The 22,449-nt window shown below is 41.6% G+C and overlaps 1 protein-coding gene across 1 annotated transcript; it reads right to left on the bottom strand.

The window, feature by feature from the left end:
- Positions 1-970: 970 nt before the first annotated feature.
- rxrgb (retinoid X receptor, gamma b) lies at positions 971-21,974 on the bottom strand. Its single transcript, XM_063892015.1, is given in 11 exon segments — positions 971-1,511; positions 2,199-2,304; positions 2,426-2,517; positions 2,936-3,068; positions 3,752-3,812; positions 3,814-3,882; positions 4,594-4,754; positions 5,324-5,503; positions 6,942-7,086; positions 11,081-11,295; positions 21,634-21,974. Coding segments are annotated over 11 exon segments (1,377 nt in total). The 5' UTR covers positions 21,701-21,974; the 3' UTR covers positions 971-1,363.
- Between the last annotated feature and the right edge of the window lie 475 nt (positions 21,975-22,449).

The raw sequence follows: 22,449 nt of genomic DNA, 5'->3' as shown, positions 1-22,449 counted from the left end.
GAGAAGTGAATTGAAGCCATGTCCAGCTCTACATTATTCCACATTATTTAGCTTGATTCTTTTAGATTTGCACTTCGACGGTATGTAACACCATTACTCGTTTTTACACCATCACAGATCTGTGTGATGGGGATGAGACGTCTGAGTTTCTTGAACACGACACACATCATGAGGAAGGAACAGGAGACTCAACGACGCTGAAGAAGATATGTGGACGCCATCTAGTGGACAAGATTAGAAACACAAATCGAAGGAACAGTTGTTGAAAATAGAACATATGTTTGGGAGGCTTTTGTACGGTGGCCGGTCGGTACAAATGCGCTACCCCGAATATCAACAAACGCTCTGCATGCATCAATTATTTGGGACGTTGAAGCGCGTTTGTACCGTTCGGCCACCGTACTTGTGTCTGTGAAATGATATACATACCTCGGGAGATCAATTGAATTAGAGAAAATTGATGATCTATCAATATATTATTGTTATGCTTGTTCTTCTTTAGATTCTGAACTGTTTAACTTTTTTTCTCCACCAATGATTAAGCTATATGCTTCAATAATCTATATCCTTAAATAGAAAAACCTCATTGTGTGTTATCACAGACACATAACAAATATGCAGTTTTAGACAATCGAAGATCAAAAGTAAAAATGTATTTGGATTTTAAAGGCAGTTTATCAAGAAGTCAAGGAATACCAGGAATACACCCTCCTGAAATTCACGTGTATTACCATGGTGTAGATATCTGCTATTTTGTTTTGGATTCTTTTACTTATTGAATAACAAATGCAAATAGTTGTAATCATGTACATTTCCCGGTTGCGGGACAAATAAAGGATTTCTGAAAAGATCAAATTAAAAATACCAATCAATACGAAAACTATATGCTCTTTTTCAATCCATCTAGCTTGACGTGTGATGCAGCTGTATAATATATTAAATAATAAAGAAGGATCAGACAAACAACGCATTTCAGACACATTTTTAAATAACTTTATTTTCAAATGTGTTTACAGAAATGTTGGATGGTTTCAGTTTTTTTTTATACAATTCTTCTTTGAATAAAATATGATTCTTATTTTCAAATTGCATTGGGTTGCTTTTAAAACGTCACCTGAAATTATATATTTACAAAAAGAGATCTGTTAACAATTCTATTAGAATTCATTTTGACTGTACTCGATCCTCCATCTCAAGACTCCCCCTCCCCACAACCTCAAAATACTTTAAAAAATGTCTTAATTACAATGTTCTGCTTGGTACAAAATATGCTGTTTTACAATTTGAATCAAGTCTTTTTTATATTCTGTCTTCATATCGCTGACAATGTGGGAGTATATACAGGGGGAAGGGGGGGCTGGTGTCATGTGATCTGATGTGGCGCCTCCAGCATCTCCATCAGGAAGGTGTCGATGGGTGTGTCTCCGATCAGCTTGAAGAAGAACAGGTGCTCCAGACACTTCAGGCCGATGGAGCGCAGCGCGGGCAGGCGGAGCAAGAGCTTAGCAAACCTGATAAATAAAAAGGAGAGGAGGAGGAGGAGGAGGAGGAGGAGGAGGAGGAAGAAGAAGAAAAAAAGAAGAAAGTGAGAATTATTGAGACAAAAACCAAACACTTTTTCGTCTTAGTCTTAACACTATCGTTTATAGTTTCAAATCAAGTCTTATGAAAACCGTTTCGTGAAGGCAGAAAATATGAGTCTATTTCATTAATTCTACATACATTTGAAAGTATCTGTAGTTTATCAGTAACAGAGTATTTTTTACCAATGATGTTTAGGTATTATTTCCAAATGCTTTCATTTTTAACGGTGACATTTTGAATCCAAGAACCTAATGTTAATGCAGTGTTGATTCATTACATCATTTAAACACCTACTCAATGAATTAGTTACTCCAGTCGGGTTTAATTTGATTCATTTCTACTTCGTTTTTTGTCTTTTAGCTCAAGCAAATTGACATGGTAGCTCTTATTTCACATGATCTGTAGAACTTGCTTAGCTCCCAACCGTGGCAAATGCAATAATCAATGCATCCATCTCTCATAAGCACTACTAGCCTCTATGTTAAGCTAATGCTGTTGCAAGTGTTTAAGAGTTGTGCAGGGTTGCTATCTGCATCTACATTGAGACATTCACTGCTCTTTTTAAACAACAGTGTCTGATATTGACTGGTTCTTTAATGTGATGTGTTTCCTACCTGCCAGGCTGGTCGGGGTATTTCTGTTTCGTGTACGACTCCAATGAGGCGTAAACCTTTTCCCTCAGCCCCTCAACCTCTGGGGGGTTCGAAAGACCTTTTGCATCTGAAATAAACAAAACACAGTCAGGCAAAGTGCGGGGTCATGACATTTAACTTATCCAGAGTATAAGCTTTTCATTGCTGTTTGGCACATTGTTTAAAAGGGAACAGTGATGGAGGCTGACCTGGGTTGAAGAGGACGATGGCTCGCAGGCAGCCGAGCTCTGTCTTATCCATCTGCATGTCTTTCATTTTGGACACTAACTCTGTCAGGACTCTGCAGGAGATGAAATGAATAACATAAGACTATTAAAAAATGAATGTTAATTACCAATAAAACCCTAATACAGACACCACTCCCATTTCTCCACACAATTCCATGTATAAAAGCAACTAAGACGAAAGAAGCCAACACAGGAATTTGTTAAACGTTTTCAAGACTCTGACCTTAAAATAGTTGAAGTGGTTTGATAGGGTTGTTGATTAATAATAACCCTTTTCATTTCACTGCATGTGACTGGCAACATCACTAGACTTTTTTAGCTATGAAAGCAAATGATAAAAAACAATATTTGTCTTTTGAAATAGCAAATATGACTGCTCTGTGACCAACAGGAGGAGGCTAAGGGTTTAGATGTGTAAACAAAGACTTTAAAATGACCGCAACTCTTGCATTGTCTTTGAATGCTACCTACCTATCAAAGATGGAGCCCACTCCTGCACTGTGGGCGCTGTTTCTGTGGACGTGGAGGCCCGTCGCCAACAGGATGCCGTCTTTTACCGTGACTGAGCGATGCGAGAATGAAGCGATTAAGAGCTCGTTCCAGCCTGGACGCAGAAAAATAAACATCCTATTATTCATGCCTTCAAGTACTTCTTAACTTGTTACGATTCATCAGATATTAAAGACTCTTAATAGGTCTGATGTTTGGCTTCTTTCCATCCCCCTTCAGGCCTGTGTATGACATGTCTCACCAGCAGAGGTCAGCACTGCTGGGACTTGGCAAATAGTCCAGTTATATTTGGTTTCTCTGCTCCATTAAACTACATGGCAAACTGTATTGGTTTAATGTAAAATAGTCAAATAAACTGCCTGCCTGGGGAAGAATAACAATCGCGAAGGAAATGCGACAGCACCAGCAGCACAATGATGTAAATTAAACAATGGTTTTATTTCCATTTTCCTTTTTTAACAAGCTTTTCTTCCCCTTTTCCCATCCATCCCCTACCTTGAAAGTCATGAAGATGCAAGTTTAACACATACTGTACATATGTGTTATATAAGAAAATACAACACAGTTAAGCAAGAGAATACAGAGACAAAGAAATGCTAATCAAAAAGAAAAAGCAAGAACGGATTACTTTGAATCCTCCCTTGCAAATATAGGTCTGTGAATATACTGTGTGTATGATGCATACATGGGAGAGTGTGTGTGTGTGTGTGTGTGTGTGTGTGTGTGTGTGTGTGTGTGTGTGTGTGTGTGTGTGTGTGTGTGTGTGTGTGTGTGTACCTGCTCGTAGTAGGATGACCTGGTCATCGAGGGGGAGATCTGAGAAGTGCGGGATCCGTTTTGGCCCACTCCACCAAGGTGAACAGCTGCTTGTCCGCTGCTTGGCAGATATTGGTGACGGGGTCGTTGGTCTGCAGAGGAGCAAGGAGGAAGAATTAGAAACAAAACAGTGAACAACTTTGGTGGTGAGCGACATCAGAGTTACATCTAAACTTGTCTGACAGCAGTGAGTGAGCAGGTGCAGCTGTGGCTATTTCTGCATCACCATTTCCTTTTAACGTTTTACTACATTCTTGACGTTTACACACACACAGGGGCAAAAAGATTAGGACCACCTTACAGTATAATGCAATCTAACCTAAGCATCAATCACTTCTTTTCTGTGTCATCCTTTTGAGTGGATTTATTGCTCAGCTGTTTGTTAGATGGATTGCATTAGATTGCACTGAGCTAGCCAATAAATGATTAACTCTGCATCCACTTCACTGATAATTGAACTCTGACCTTTACATGGTTTTGTCTGCATATCTAAAAAGCAACAAACAGGCTTAACAGTAGCTTGATTAAATTATGGAGTACCACCAGAGAATCGCTTGAGTAAGAATAACATATCAGGTTGTGTTCTTCATCTTTGAGCAACTTACTAATTAAAGCATGTCGTCAACCTAGCAAGTACATGGACCTCCCACAACAGCATTAGTCTTCACGCTGTGTACATATTCTTTGAGGCGAACATTATAACCCTTACATTGATTCCTCCCTCTGTCATGTATAACCTCCGCCTCATGATGAAAACAGATAAATAATTCATCGGTTTGACCAAACCAAGCTGTGATTCTCACCGAGTTGCTGGGGCTGCCTTCGCTGTACGCCTCTGTTTTGGGCTCCACAGCCACCTCAGCATCCAGGATCTTGTCCACAGGCATTTCCTCGTTAAAGCTGCTGGTGGACTCCACCTCGCTCTCCCCCCGCTCCCTCCCCCGCTGCCTCTCTTCCTGCACCGCTGCACATACACACACGCAAAAACACATGTATATTTCAGATCAAACACCCCATGCTTATTGTCCCTGACTAGATAATGTTAACCCTGCAGTGGATAATATAAAGAGACTGAACAGATCAACTATAAGACGAGTAAAGCTACATCCTCAAAGAAGGAAGAGTCGTAATCCCTTGAACCCAATCATTATTTGATCAACTAATTGGATTTAACAATGTCGGAAAATTCCCATCACAGTCTCTAAAAGCTGAAAATGAGGGTATGAAGTAGCATTTTCTATTTTATAGAAACCCAACAGCCAAACCCGAAAGATTTTCTCACATAGGACAAAGCAAATTAACACAATTAGATATGACTACCCCAAAAAAAAATGTTACTCATATTTCCACAAAGCCCAACTTAATATTGGATTCTTTGGGATCTTGACTAGAGTTGAACGTGAATTCCTGCAGAGCTGAACATTTCCTATCCTCTCCACATGCAGTTGTAATGATTGAAAAGAAGATCACGAACACAAGCTTAGAGCTCATGCCCAGACCGAAACCTTAAGCATAGCACACCTGCACACACACCTTCTCTCTTCATGCCCATGGCCAGGCACTTCTGGTAGCGACAGTACTGGCAGCGGTTTCGCTGGCGCTTGTCAATCAGGCACTCCTTCATATCTCGACATGTGTAGGTGAGGTCTTTACGGACCGTCCTCTTGAAGAAGCCTTTACACCCCTCACAGCTGTACACGCCGTAGTGCTTTCCTGTGGTAGAAGTCCAAAACATCAGTACTGCTTTCACACGGGAATATGCCTTGAGTCTCAGATTGAATATAAGCAAAGATGACCTGTGTTTCGGTACTTTTTTGGAGTCCCAATTGAAAGCATGTTTACCCTACACTCCACAAAAATAAACCCTTTGTAAATGCATTAACACAGAGCAACAAAGATTTAAGCAACAGCAAAAACAAACAAAAGGAAAGCAATGATAAGCAGAATAAAACCAATAAGTTAAAATAAATAAACAGGTCCCTTGAAGACAGAAGACAGTTCAAACTGTTTCTAATAATCACTTTATTTTGTTATTACGACTTATTTACAATTTGTGAAAATGACTGGCTCCTGCAATGCTTTTACATCTTTATCTACTGTTTATATATTCTGTTTTATTTTAGCATTTAATAATGTCTGCTCGCCTTTTTTTTACATGCAAGTCAACTCCAAAGAGTCACCCCCCAGGGGAACTCCACAGGTCAAGGTGATCCGCTCAGCTGTATGATCACCAATGGCAACAACAAAACCCCTGCCTTTGAGATCTGATCCAAACCGATTGAGGACTCTGCTGGATAATCTAAGCCACTCACAGCCAAAGGCGGCACTAACAACAAGCAGCAGCAAAAGTGTGGTTTTACCTGAGCCAGATGAATGTAATTTACCGCCTTAAGTACTGCTTTAATGATGTCTGAACCCAGATGGTAATCTTTCGACCTGTGGGAGCTGTTTTTCAATAGGAGAGGCTTGAAAACTGCTTTTTAGTGATTCAAAAATGTTACGAGTAGCAACTTCTTTAGTGCTGATAGTATTGACTGTTTACGATGTGTGTTTGCAGCAGTGGTCTTTATTTCATCGTAGAAATGTAAGACCAATAGGATATTTAAACTGTTTTATCAAAGGAGCAATCTTTTTTGCGCTTACTTTGAAACACTAAGTCAGGTGTGTATGTGTGTGTGTGTGTGTGTGTGTGTGTGTGTGTGTGTGTGTGTTGGGGGATTAGTTAGCGTCTCAACAGTTGTAAATCAAACACAATACTCTTGTTGATGTTGTAGAAAAAAGTGAGTCCATTTTTGCTTAATAAAAATAATGAATTGTCTTTATCTCAAGGTGCTCAGAGACGCTTTACAAAGATATAACATATAAATCCAAATCAAACTCACATAAAAACAGTTAACACTAGGAAACGAATCGACGCTTCTTTCCGAAATGTTGCAATACCTTTCAGAGTTTTACGATCAAAATGACCAAAGAGCAAATCAGCACTGCACTCATAAACCTGACAAAATGCCTCAAAAGTAACCTTGACATGTATTGGTTTTAGCCATCTGTCCTTCAGTTATCTGCATGGAGATGTGTGTGGTTTGTGGGGAGTGTATATGTGTTTGCCCGTCCCTCTCTCTCCCCCCTCCTCCTACCCCTCTGACATTACCTGAGGAACGGTCACCACATATGGAGCAGATGTGCTTTGACATTCCCCCGGGGCTCGTGCACTGGTAGTTGATGTTTCCCAGGTTCTGTAGGCCTGGTGGAGGCTTGATGTCCTCAGAGCTGCTAACATTGTTCATAGAGTTCATCTGGGGATGACAAGAAGAGAGAAAAGAGTTTCAGCTGAAGTGGTCAGAAACAAAGGCGAGAAGGAAGCAGAGAGGAAGTAAGAGTGAAAAGTGTCAAGCTGTCTCATGACACTCGTCACCTTCCTCTATTTTCTAATTCTGTCTTCCGCTCACTCATGTTATTTCTCCTTCTTCCCACCCACACACTTTATTGTGAAAGTGATATGAAATGCTGGCTCAATGGGTGGGGCAGAGGGTTCTGTTAGAGCCTTGTCATACAGGTTTTTCTTAAGTGTTTGTGGACAGGGAGAGGTGCATTAAAGCAGTCATGTGCAGAGAGTGCAGTTCTCAGACACAAACAGCAGAGGGCACTAATCTAGTCCAGTAGTGGCTCAGTCATTAGGGGCTTGGACTGGGAATAGTAGGGTCGCCGGTTCAAGTCCCCGAACAGACTTGAAATATGGAAAGTGGACTGCTACTTGGAGAGGTCCCAGTTCACCTCCTAAGCCCTGCTGTGGTGCCCTTGAGCAAGGTACCGGACACCTCCAATCCCCCCTCCCCAATGCTCCACGGGCGCTGCACAATAGCTGCCCACTGCTCCTAGTACTAGGATGGGTTAAATGCAGAGGACCAATTTCACTGTGTGTGCTCTGCTGTGTGCATGTATGTGACAAATAAAGAGGGTTTCATCCTCCGACTCTATCTATCTTCTATCTCTGTAGAGTCGTCATCTGAGAATGGGGAAATTGGGGAAAATCATGAAAAAACAACAGACACGTTCGTTTCACCAGTCCAAATCTCTGTCTTTATTAATCATCAGCTTCTTCTTATAACGGGGAAACCGAAATTCAAACCTTAAATAAAGTAATTCTGATGCCACTAAATCATTTCATATGGGACTTTTCAGTAAAACCTCTTAAATAAAGGAGGGAAACGTGTTTGCGACCGAGCAACAAGTCCATGATTCTTTGACTTCTACATAGCTATCTCTCTCTCCCTCTTATCATCCTCGCGTTCTTTGACCCTTTCCTGCTAATGAACGCCAGACCGGATGCGTATTTCTGCCTCACATTTTTGTTAGTTAAGTTGCAAACATCTGCACAGCAAGCGGAAACATCAAGCCCGACCTACACATGCCCTCGTGTTCTATATATTCGATGCAGCGTAGCATATAGGGCATCTTTCCTGCAGTCACCTCGGGCGATTCCTATCACTTATTTACAATGTGCACTCTCTTCTGAGTCTGCTCTAATGGCAGGCTGAACTAGGGCTTGTGACCTTACAGCAGATATCATACTTGGGAATTTTCTGTCTCTCAGTTCTCCTTGAGCATAACTGTTCCGTTAAGCGCCACCACCGTCTTCTGCTGGAGATGCCCCAAAGGCAGGAAGTCACACTTAAATTAGCATTTAGTACCCGGTGTTGTTGTGAGTCAATACTGAGCAGATAGTCCCCTTCAATGCACCTTTCAACAAGATTATCACTAATAAAAATAGTGATGCATTCAAACAGATGTTCAGACGGACATACTAATATAGAAAAGTGCTACAAGCAGTGAATATGGATTATTGATGCATCATACATTCTTTATACAACACATGCTATGAAGACAGCATTGCGTCGTACATGAAAGGTTTACTTGGGCCTTTAATGGGCCAGACAAGCGTCTCCACTTTTATCTGATATTTGACTAAACATCTTGGATTGCTCGCCAGACAAAAAAAAGGCAATTTGTGCTTTTCCATTCATTTTATGGACTAAATGATTAATCAAGTAAGGATCAAATATTTCCTTTAAATTTCAGCCACGTCCAGCTGAGGGGAGACCGAGGGGCAGACCCAGGACGAGGCGCCTTTGAATCCCCCAGTCAGAGCTGGTGGATGTGGCCGGGGAAAGGGAAGTTTGGGGCCCTCTACTGGAACTGCTACCTCCGGACTCGGATTAGCGGTAGAAGATGGATGAATAAAACAAAGAAAATCATCTGGAAAATTCCCTCCCCCGGCCCCTACAGTGTGTGAGAGTCAAAGAACATGAGTGGGGAAGGCTATCATCACATATATTTCAATACAAATCAGTTAAACGTAAGTTAAATTGGCCTCATTTTAGTGTGAATGTGTGGGAGAGAAACTCCTTCTGGAGGGTACTTTAGGATTTTAGCCTTTGCAGACCATTTACATGCACAAAAACATATATAAAAAAAGCAAAAAAGGGCCTCTTTAATATTTTGTGTTGTGAGAAAGTTTGCAAACAAAGAATTGGACAAACAAGTGTTTATATTATCAGTTAAGAAATACAACACACTACTCAATTGTATGGAGCTATGACAGCCATTTATAAGTTCAGAAAATAAGGATTATGCATTAAGTGGCGATATGAGACCAGAAGGACCAGATCCATTTTTGTTCCCTCAGAGCCTAAATTTAGCAACTTATTCAGACCATCAGGGAAAAAGCAACAAATATCTACAGATATATTATATTGTAATCCAATCCTAATGCTTCTAATATTCAACAGCTTTTCTGGCAGCAGCATGGGGACTCCCCCTCTCCTCTTGAGCCATGCAGGCAGTCTCTCCCTAGCTGACACAGCCACTAAGCTTTATAAATACAATTTGAAATACATGCAGGGTGATGGCACACATTTGCAAGTTGAATTGTGAGGTATTTGGAAAGACTGTAGACTACATTTAGTTTTCTGCGGCTTTGTGCCATAAATATAGCTTTCATTTTCAGAGGGATTGTGAGACATGTTAGAGAGTGAAGGAGAGCTTATAGGGAGCCAATCGTAACGCAGCTGAAGTCATTATTCTATATCCCCTAATCAGCATTTACTATAATGAACTTAAAGCAAAATACTTGCGACTAATCAATGAACAAGATGATAGCGGCAAACATAAATACGACCAGCATGAATGTACAACTCAAATATTGAATTTGCTCCTGTCAGTCCAGCTCCTGAACTTCATTTCACCCATGAACTACAACATGTTTCATGACACCATGACCTGATGGGAGCCTGGTCGCTGGCTGTTGAAACGATGGTTACACAGTCCTATCAACCATGGCCGCCCCTAAAGGCAAAGGTCCATACTGCGATTGAACTAATGTATATCATTGTCTCCTGTGCCCTGCAGCACTGGCCCTGATCCAGCAGCTGAAGCACTCGATGTGTGTTTCTGTATGTGCGGCTGATCATCAAAGCACTGAGGAGCTTGTAGATCATTCAAAAGACCACTTAAAGAAAGCTGCTCCATTAGCCTTCTCCCTCCAAGTCTTTGTGCCAGACAGTAAAAGGGCAGTCTTATGGGCGTCTCTGTGTAGTATTCATCCAATCTGAGGGATGCAGCCTCACAGTGAAAGGCACTGTTCATGAAGAACTAAAGTTTCATAACCAACGAGGAACCATAAAAGGAGACTTAGAGGAAAATTGACAAGTGAAGAGAGTGCGGAAAATGGTCGCTGCTCCTATTCTCCTTCCCCTTTCTCTCAGTAATCCATTAAAGGGCTAATAGACGGACTGCGTCTTAAGTCCCCTCGCATGACAGCAGTAACACAGGACTCAGGGATGACCTTCAGGGCGAGAAGTTTAAAGGTCAGCAGAAGGGTAGGGGAGAGCGAGCAAAGCCAAGGTATGCCAGCCGAACACATTGGATATGCCTAACCTTCAACCTCCTGTCCGCAGTTGGAGATCTCGAGAATGAGAAGCACATGATCGACCAAAGAGCATGATAGCTGGACACAGAGGAAGCTTGGAGAAAGGTGTAATTTAAAGGAATGTGAACCCCGGTTTAAAGTAGAAAGTTGCTGTTTAGGAATGACTTTAAAGCATCTTTCTGGAGGTTTTTAAATGTCTTTTTGAATGTTGTTTTAAATAACCAATGACCTTACTTTGAAAAGTAGCAGCGGTTAAATTGAGAGGCTGAATTACAACATTTTATTTTAAGTTAAAATCACACATAAAAAATAGTGTCCATCTCTATCTGATGACCATCAAACACCCCCTCACGTTTCCTCACCTGTGGACTGCCGAGTGGTCCGAAGTTCATGTTGGGCGTGGAGGGCAACGATATAGAGGGCGAGCCCATTGAAGATGTGATGACGGGGTAGGGCGAGGCCAGGCCGTTCATTGACATCGGGGACGGTAAGGGCCTCGAGGAGCTGATGACCGACGGGTGGCCCACCATGCCTCCCATTGGAGGAGGGTGAGTGTGGGTCATCGGCCCCGAAGAGTCTGGAAGAGAAGGGAGAATTTGTTAAAAGCTGATAAGAGTTCATTACACACACCTAGATATAATGGAAAGCAGAAATGATTACAAGTCATTTGACTTAAAGGTGCAATTATCCGTACACATAAAACCAACGTATTTATCTCGACTCATTTTTCGGCTCGGCTGCAGCTCATCCATTTTTTCAGATCTCAGGTGACATGGATTTGTCCCGCATGCTTTTTTGTCCCGTTTACAGCAACAGTGGAGAGTGAAAATGATTTATTGGTGGTATACTGACACCACCAGCAACATTTCTACAGTTTCAATGTCTTCACTTCTATTTTTAACTTTCAAAATAAAAGCCATCAAGACTTTTCGGTGGACGGAATCCCAACACTTGAATATTAGTATATATTATTATGACAGTAAAGAGTACTGTCTTTTATTGTGAGTTATAAGATAAGAAGTACTTTATTAATTCCAAACTGGGAAAAATGTGTTTTGCAGCAGCATAAAACAAAACAAGGCATTGCACATAATTAGAAATAAACAATTCTAAAATATAAACATCTCAAATATATATACAGTTGACTATGAAGATAAAGAATCTATACAAACTATTGAAGTAAACACAGTATAAAGCAGGATATTATATACATAAGAGTGCACTGAATGGAATATTAAATTAAATATAAATGTAAAACACACAGTGTGAATGTTATAGTCCTATGGAGCTTATTATCTTCAAGTGAGCACAGGCTTCTCAACCTTCTTCTGTCTGAAATGAACATAGAGTTTTATTTATAACAAACTGATGGACATTATGAAAGGAGTCTTAATATAGAAAGAAAGGAGCGGCAGTGGCAGCGCTGCAGCAGTTCAGCAAGGTGGATGAAATACGGCCCGGGCATGACATATAACCACCTTATGAAGTTTAAATTTACAAAAGTGTTAACTATCAGAAACCTTATTTATACATCCACGAGACATGTAGCATTCATTTTAAATGACTGGTACAGAGACACGTCCCCATGTTAGGGACCATTTGTCTTGACATACCTGAGAATCTGAAGATATATTGTAGATTAACTGCACCATTTGTCAGTCAGTGAGGTGTAAATGTGGCTACATAAGAGTGAAGCCCGTCTGGATTTTGGTCAGAGGGTGCTGACTTTGCGTTGCATCCATTGATGTAAACTGACAGGCTGGCATTTACATGGATGACCTACTTAGGAAAGCTGTCAGTCAACTGAGTAACAGGCCGCCATGGTGTGCAACTTCATGCATGTGCTATAGTTCTGAGGACATCCAGTCACCATCAAAAAATACCAACGTACATTTTGCAGCCAAAGGAACACAATGTACGGTACACACACACACACACGCGCCACACACACACACACACACACACACACACACACACGCGCGCCACAGGCTGTATATGCTCGTGTTGTGATGAAGACTGATGCAAAAAAAAAAAAAAGCAGTATATCTTTGGGCTAATGACGGTGAGCCAAAGATATGAATAAAACTGCCATTTCTTTGAGCAAAATGTTACTGATGAAGAGTGACACGCCACCATTTGAACATTTGGACAAATGCGAATGCTCAGAAAATTTCAACGCTTCTGTGTCAGTGCACCAGCCACACACACACCTTTACACACACACACACACACGGATACACAGTGTGATACTAGGCCCATTGATGATGTTCTAAGTTAAATGTCACATTATTTTGTGTGTGTAGGTAGCATGGCACGCGATTAACAGCACCTGTATTTACGTTAACATGCAAACTAAAGCCATTTTCCTTCTTATTCAACCATAAAAACTGATCTCACCGTTAAAAACACTACATTTATCATCTTGATTGATATAAAAGTATACCTCTGCAAAAAAGACCTTGTATGGCCGTTCATTTTGTGAGTAATTATCTTTCTAACATTAATGCAGTCCATTCCAATTGAAAATCCATTTCATATTAGCAAAGAGTCCCTGTTGCCACTTACAGTCCAATGAAGGGAGCTCGTTTTGACTCGCTTAAGAGCCAACAGAGATACAAGTGTAAATAACACGATAAGAAGGTTTTATTTACAATGTTCCAGCTCTCTTATCTTACCTCCCATGCAATGAATTGCAGCATGGGAGGTAAGATAAGAGAGCTGATTTTGTGATGATAAACGTAATGCAACCTCTAATGAAAGATCCACTTCTTACTTTTAACCCCAGCTCTATCATTTTTGTTCATCGTAAAACATCCATATTTGTATAAGTATGCTGTTACCCGGCTCTCTAACTCCTGGTGATGCAGTCATGTGCTGAGGAACTAGTTTCACTAGTTTTGACGTCGAGTTTAAATGTACGTTCCCACGTGTCTAAGTTTGAACTTGTAGATACATACCAGGGAGAGTTCATACAGTGTGAAAAATGCCTGTTATTATAGTCTTTTTGTTTTCTTTGTAGGAATTCCACATGTACATGGTGTCATTCCTGCTTTTATAATCCTTTAGAGACAGTTGTTTCATAATAAAGACACAAATAGGGTCGTCATGTGTCACTGTGACATGATAAACTCTAAAGATGTACTCGCCCTGAGGCGGTAGCTGTCCCAGGATCATCTCTTACAGTTTGTTTACATAGATGTCTCTGCGTCTGAGAAATAATTGCTTGTGTCCACAACATAGCGTTTGGACTGTTTGTACCTTCAGTTAGCGGGCCTTTCTGCAAGTCAAATAGAAAACGACGTGGCAATAGTTTTGAAATGCTGCTGTGATGCATAACCTCAGCCAGTGATTAGCAGCGCCCATTAGTGTCGTCTGCACTCGATAGGAGAAGCATCAATTCTATTTTAGGGAAATGGAAAGTTTGAGCAATGCAAGATGCTTTCACATTGCGGGGAATTGGGAAACAGAGAGGAATGTCACATTGTCTGCCTGGATGCAACACTTTTTTTACATGGCGACACACTGTATAACACACAGCTGGCCATTCACTCCCTCTCCACCATGCCAAGGAGCAGATGTTGTGTAACTTCCTGTTTAGTACTGAGACTATAGCCTACATCCCCCCTCTCAGTCGCCCCCTTTCTCCAACTCTCCATGAGTGAACCCTGGCAGTCAAATATGTATCTGGGCCTCCGTCTCTCTCCCACAGAGCTCACTGGAAACACAATGCTGTAGTAAAATACAATGTAAACGCACCAAACTCTTCAAACTGAAGGCTACTGCCTAGATTTAAATTCTACAATAGCGTGAGTTTATCCTCAGCTTTTTGGAGAGCGGATTCACCTAAATAACGAGCTTATGTAATGGATGAGGACAGTACAGCATGTACTGTGTCTGATTTTGTGCGCTGACCCCTCTCTTTTATGTGCATGACAAATTCTCTTCAGGGGTCGTAAAGATCTATTCTATTCTGGAAGTGCTGAGTAGGAGATATAGTAACAAGTATCGTCACTCTTGCCAAAATGTTTCCCAACGTGCCGTCGCAGATATCGAGACCAAAAAGTATTGGGATTGAACAGGTCGGACGGGGAAGATGACAAGATGAAGGCTGTCAGTTGGAGAGATCTACAACAGTGACAAGAAAGATTGGTGTCATAGACAAGCATTATTTTAACTCAACGAGAAAGAGTGCTTGTATTCCTGCACGTTGTAGTGTCTACATTTTTTCTCGAAAGCTTGAAATCAGGATGAGCCCAAAAGCACTGTTTCTAATTAAACATGCAGATTCCCACTCACACAATAAAGTCCAGATGTTATTAAGATGTTTTGCTCCCAAACATGCATTCATTTTTATGGTGCTAGTAACTACCAAATGTATAACTGAGATAAAAAAGATAAGTAATAGATAAGTTGATTTAATGACAGCAATTAAATCTATTATTCCAGCTTTCCAAATGTAAGAAATGGCGTTTGTTTTGCATGATGTTTTATAGCATTGTCAATTCAACATTTGCACTGTTGGTACCATGAGCTCACAGAACTTTTAAAGGGCAAACTTCCATGAAATTATTTATATCAGCCGATTAAAAAGGACCAAACAGATCAATCAATAATAAAAATAACAGTCATGAGTCCATATTTTAAAGCTATTAATCATAGCTTGCAAGTTTGAGACAAAACCAAAGAAGACTACATTATTTAGTCCAGACCGAGAGACTTATGGAGAGCACAGAAGCACATGGACAGTCAGCTGGTGGGATGTCTGGGAAGGAATAGCCAGCATGTTGAACATGCTTTGAGAGAAGAGTGTGTGTTTGCATGTGTGTGTGGAAGGAGGCCAACATGTTCAGCCATGGAAGCATAAATCGGCCCAGAGCGGCTCAAAGGGGCCTATCCTCATATGACCCGCCTCAACCGGCTGTTCCCTCTCTATTCTATGTAAATCAGCTCGGCACAACGACGCCTCTGACATGTACAGGCACATCACACGTCACACAGCAGAGGAAGGCATGTTTAAAAGCTTTAGAAGGATGCTGTTCATAGACTGCCTAAAAAGATCAAGACGCACTCACACAGATTTAGCTCCATTCCTGTCTCTCTCAGTCTCTCTGTTTGAACCTGCTACATGTATTTGAGAGCAAACAAACAGACCGAGCAGTGAAGGGCACCTTTGACCACCGGCGTCACAAATCAAAGGTCGCCTGTTGCCAAACTCCTGAACCAAGTTCAAAAAAGCTCCTATCTGCAGTCGACCACAGAGTGACACTGATCATTCTCAGAAACGACTCCACCGGGTCGACACAGAGCCTACAAAGTGAAGCACTGGCGCCTAATGGCATAGAGCAGACCTTCAGAGAGTGATAAATTGAATGAATGTTACACTACTTATGATAAACTGTTGCAGTAACTATACAGAAAAGAGTCTTAAAAGAAAGAATTACATCAGCATATTACATTGTGCTGACTCACATCTGATATGGTCCTGAATTTCTTTTAGGTATAATTGTTTAGTCAAATTATTCTGTTTAAGGCGATTTGGTTAATTCAGTTAAGTGTTTAGTCCAAATTTGAAATCAATATAACATATCGAATAAACAAGAGGTGGTGAGTTCAGCGCACAAACTATATTTATATCTGGATATATGATATAAACTATATATACCCCGTGCTGCACACACTGATACATGTAAACTGACACACATGGAGCAAGGACAAAATGGCACCACATACTGTACAGTACTGGACAAAAGGGTAAGGCAAAATATACACTGTAATTTAGCTTTAAAACGATAGAGGGTGAATGGCGAAAAAGAGAGTCCCCCCCCCGTTACTTACATAACACAGTGACATCACTATGTAACACTACACTGTTAAAATGAAAAGGTTAGGACTACTCGAAAGTTTCAAGGCAACTGTTTGAACTAGATTTTTGTGTTGAGAGGCTAAAATTCTTACGTTTTAATAAAAACTGCCGTTATTTGAGCTAATAATCTTTCCATCATTCACATGTACTGTAACTTGAATGGTTTATGCGTTAATGAAGATAACAACACAATCAAATATGTTTTGTTTACATAACCTAAAAATAATTTTCAGTCCAAAAATTTACATTGTTTTGTTTTTACTGCTGTTTTTGTACGTGAGAGGCTTAGGGGCGGGACATCGGTAAACGGTTCGCCAATCACAACAGAGCTGGCCAGTTAACCAATCAGAGCACACTGGGCTCTGGTTTCAGACAGAGGGGGAAAAGAGGTGCAGCAGGACAGGCAGTACGAGAAAAATAAAGAGTTTTTTGAACATTAAAGCACGGAGACATGTCCCAGGAGAGACACAACATACAAATATGAGCAAATATGAAATGTGCATATTAAGCCCTCTTTAGACCTGATTTCCTGTCTGCAGAAGAACCAATGCCACATCAACCTTCACCATCACCATCACCATCACCATCACCATCAAACAGCTGCTGGATGCTATAGATGATTTTTATGTAGATGAAATTAGATGTATTCAAAACATTTGAAGCAGAGAACAGAGAAAGCCACCGCTGTATCACACTGATGTGATGATCAACAGGTTTACAGAAACTTCACAGAACCCTCTAAATCCCTCTTTGGTAATTACTGGGTAGTGGCTGGATGGACCACTTCACTGTGTGGTAATTCAATAAGCTCGTGGCCCACTAGCTAATAATATCTCCTGTCTGGGGAGCAGACCAGCGCTGGGACTGTTTACTGGTGTGTGGGAGGGGCAAGTGATTGACTCCTGAACAACAAAACAAGCCTCCATATCCATCAGATTAGTCCCTAATAAGCTGGATCCTCAGCGCGTGCATCGATATGTTTAATACTTTTCTTGTGTGTCTGCTGTATTTGTGCATGCTCCAGTGCTCATATTTGGTGCCAACAGTGTCCAAGTGCCAGAGAGGTATTAAGACGGAAAGCTAATTAGATAAAGCAGACACGTAATTAAGAAATCTCTTTACTGCCAATCTAGCTCAAGAGCGCCAGGACCATGGACCCTTGCACGCACACACACCCGTCGTCTTTTACATTAAAAACCCACCAGTATTCCACGCACACCAGCGCCAAATCGGCACCCTTCAAACATTCATTTCTGTGCTAAATGAGGTTGATGTCTGATCAATTGTGTCAGTAAATCCTCTTATCCGCGGGTAAGTATCTGCAGCTCAGCGGGCCAGCTGTCAAGAAGGTGGGAGGCCGAGGAGGAGGGGACGAAAAGAAGGGGACAGAGCGGGATAGGAGGGAAGGGAGCGATCGATGGATGGATGGATAGATGGATGGAGGAGACGGCGGGAGGATGGGGGAGGGCATTGTCCCGATCCCAAACAGCATCTCTACTCAACGCTCACATGATCCAACCAACACACACGCCTAATCTCTCTGCCAGGCTGAGAACATTAGATCATCAGTTGGGAAAAGCCTCAGGTCTTATTCTGCACAGCTGTGGTTTAGGAGATACAAAGGGTTATTGGAGTGAAACTAAAACTGTTTAGTGCAAAGATTCCTGACTGCATTTTTTGGACATTAGCAGCCAAAATAAATACAGCCTATAACATAAGATCAACCTAATTTCAAAAACAAACAGATGCTGTTCGGCATTCCTGTCTTGTCGAAACAGAGAAATGTTTCTGCGATAGACGGCTGTGACAACACGAGCACATGAGCTGCTGAACTTCTCTGACCCTAAATTCTGCCCCGTTGTGAACTCTCTAGTGAACTCACACACTTTCCTCTTTCTATCCATGCACTTGCTCTGTAGACTCCCTGAAGCAAATCTTAAACACGCTAAGGAAATGTCAGGAGAGTTCATGAACATAAAGTACACATCATACTGTACATACTCCTAGGAGAAGGAGACCAGGCACACCTTGTTGCTTACTGCCTGAGGGACAGTGAATGACAGACACAGACAGACACAGACAGACACACACACACACACACACACACACACACACACACACACACACACACACACACACACACACACACACACACACACACACACACACACACACACACACACACACACACACACACTTCTTTGATTTGATTTTTTATTATTGCTATGGACTCTCTTGTGAGTCTGAACACACACGCGTGTTGAGGTGTTATTATATTACTGTATATAGATCATTAATATGTTCTAATTTGAAATATATTTTAATGTTTGTATATCTTATTATTTTGTATGTTGATGCTTTGGTAACATTGTTTCTTTTAACTTCCATGCCACTAAAGCCCCATTGAATTGAATTTAATTGAACTGTATTTTCAATATGCATGTGGTTGCTGTCGTGTCCTCACATCCACAAACACTGCAGGCTTTTTTGCACAGACACAGGCAGAGGATCGATTATGAGGCCAGGGCTGAGACAGGGACGAGATAAAGATTGTTTTGCAAGTGATAAAAAAGTTTGGAGCTTAAACAACAAGAGCTAACAGAGAGACGGAACAAGCTGACCAAGCAGTCCTGTAAAACAAACACACAGGTAGCCTGAAGGCCCACTGCAGACCTTAGTATCAAATAGAAGGATCTTTCACTGTTTTACACACACACACACACACACGCACACACACACACACACACACACAGGCACACGCACACAAACAAACACACACTCACTTCATGATGTGACCAAGTGATTGTGACCGGGTGACCTGACCTTTGGAGCTGTGACCAGATCCTAAATAGTCAGCTACTACACAACCAGCTTAGTAGCTACAGTTAACTTGTGGCATGTGAACAAAGATACACTTTGGAGTGGAAATATTAGAAACAACTTTAAAAAACCAGCGCTGCACTTGGAGAGGACTTAATAGACTCGTAAATCGTGATGTGCATGAAGCGTGCGATTTAAACATCAACAGCTTCGGCTTTACATAAGAGATGTAATGGTTTCAGAAATAAAGGTCTGGCAAACTGATTAACTGGCACTGTTTATCTCATGCTACTCCTAACGTGTTGCTAACATCAGGGAAAGGAAAGTAGGGGTGTTGCAAGTCCCTGGTAGGTTGCCTTAACCTGAAAACGACCAATATTATACATTTCATTTGTTGCAAAGGCTGCCGCCAAAGAATACAGTCGAGTGGTATGTTTGCTGTAAGAGCATAGTTGTTACGAATGAAAGTTTAAAAGAAAGTGATAGGGCATAAGGAAATCAAAGCCAATCTCAATCCCTGATAAGATTTGCAGCAGACGGTGCCTTAGATTCAACATTTTATTAGCTCTGCTCATAAACCAATAAACTAGTGGACCTGGAGCACGGTGCCACAAGAGAAAAGGTCAAAGTTATCAGGATACCTGAACTTATCATATGTCATCGCAATCCATCTAAAGATGTTGAGATATTTCTGTCTAGATGTACAGTAGAGTAAGCGTTGGTCGATCGACTCACGCACCAACATTGCCATCTATATAGAATCGGTATTAGCATGGCTAAAAAGTCTCTTAAGGGTCAGTTTTACCCTTTAGGTAACTTGTTTTCAATTGATGTATTACCTTCTACAGCCCCAATGTGGTGAGACTCAAAATATGGTTGAAATGCATGAAAACGCACCATTGCTTGCTTCTTTTTCTGTCTTCCAGTTGTATTTTCTAAGCAAACGTTACCAGCAAGCAGTATTAAGTCTTTGCAAAGCCAAGTTTGACATTATACTTGCATAGACAGACATCAAATCCTGCCTGGAAGGTAAAAAATCAATATACAAACCTAATGTGAAATGGGTGAAAAACCTCTACCATCTTATTATTTTCAAACTTTGGCGCAACAGCAATTTTTGAAAGATTCAATGGAAGCTCAAAAGGTCTACCCTTGCTTTAATTTTCTGTCCACATTTTAGCAGCATGACTATGAGTATTATGGTTGTAATCACAGCTGTATGCCCTGCTGTGCTCTTAGCGGAGAGATCAGAACAGAAATTTACAGGGGGGATTAGTCTGGGTGTTTCAGACTCCAGGGTATAGATGAGAGGCTGAAAAAATGATTCATCTGAAAAGGTTTGTTTGCTGGAAATGTTACCCACGAGAAATCGAACATAAATGAACATGTTCAAGGTTGACATTGAAGACAGAAAGATTCCACGTACACACACACACACACACACACACACACACACACACACACACACACACACACACACACACACACACACACACACACACACACACACACACACACAGTGAGCCAGTTAATAGGGCGACTACAGTATGTGTGCAAGTAAGCACATATCAACACCTCCAGCACCTCTATACACTCAGGATGGGGGAAAAGCAGAAAAAGCTTATCAGAGCGAGCGTTGATGGAAGGATGCATGCAGGGTGGCAGACAGCGGACAGACAGCGAGAGAAAGCAGGGTGGAGAGGGGACAAGTGTTGAGAGACTAACTGATAGTGAAGGACACGGCAATGTGAGCTGGAAGCATCCTTTTAAGTTGAGTGGCATCCCCGCTGACCACATCTGAGAACTCGAGTGAGTCACAAGCAACAGCAAAGCCTTGTACCTGTCACAGCCGGTTACCGTGAATCAATAGTTTGAGAGAGTATGAACAGAGCAGCTGGCGGTCGACAAGATCACGAAATATGTATCTTAAAGATGCAAATACAACCGAAATATAGTCCTTCAAGCAATGTAATAAATTGATCACTATGACGATTCATCCATATGGAAAAGCCAAAAGGCAAAGAAGTTTACAAATCTTTCTGTTTCTCCGGCTGCAGAAATAAATCCAACTTGTCAAAAGAGTGCACAGGGATTAGAGGCATTACCACATAGTGCATTTGTGCAAAATCACAGATCAACAGTCAGAAAGGCAACATCATCCACCACCATATGCACTCTGTTCTGTCCCAACACACAAAACACACAGGCAAGACAACTCACTCAACTACTCACAGTGTCCAAAACTTATCTCCCTCCCGGGGCTCCCTCCAGCTACGGGTGATGCCATGGGGTTCCACATGCCTCAGTGTGGCACTGGCAGGACGCCAGTCACTCTGAACCAGGACTCAGACTCGAGTGTTGGCTCGGTGACGAACTAAAAGGAATGATGTGTGTACTCCGGGATGTCAAACGCTTTTCAGGACAGACGTCAAACGCTTTTCAGGACAGAACAGACGGGCCAATGTGGAAAAGGGGCGTGGCGTTAGTGTGGCATAAAAGAGGAGGAGTCCATCGGTGCCAGTTATAGGATTACCCAGATTATCCTTCCGCAGAGATCAATCCCACAACTGTTTACTGAGAGGCTGCTGCTCTTCTAACGCCCACTCACACCGTGTGCGTCTCTCCCTCTCTCCATATATCTCTCTCTCTCTCTCTCTCTGGTAAAGCTATCTATACGGAGACACCTGTTGTAGTGGCAGAACAGGGCGTCTGGCACGTAAGAGAGGGTGATCATGTGGGTCACACTTAAGGGTACACTACCACCACAAGTTTCACATTACTCCTTCTTAAAAGAAAAGGCAGACTGGAGAGAGTGGGAAGACAGTACGACACTCACAGAACGACACTTTTATGCGTCATTTTCTGCCCTTTTGCTACATGATTCACATACTTTCTGCAGGTGGTATAAATAGGATATGAGAATGGAAGTGACAAGAAGCGGCCAAAGGTTAAATAATTCTGTCTTCTATCTCCCACATAACAGTTTCCCCCTTTGCCAAGAAACAGTGGTGCAAGCATGCATGTTTAATGGTTCTGTGGTAGCGTTTA

The sequence above is a fragment of the Eleginops maclovinus genome, chromosome 9, assembly GCF_036324505.1.
Source record: "Eleginops maclovinus isolate JMC-PN-2008 ecotype Puerto Natales chromosome 9, JC_Emac_rtc_rv5, whole genome shotgun sequence".
In the NCBI taxonomy this organism is placed as follows: Eukaryota; Metazoa; Chordata; class Actinopteri; order Perciformes; family Eleginopidae; genus Eleginops; species Eleginops maclovinus.
The sequence above is the reverse complement of the archived record's forward strand: the minus strand, read 5'-3'. Positions and strand labels throughout refer to the sequence as shown.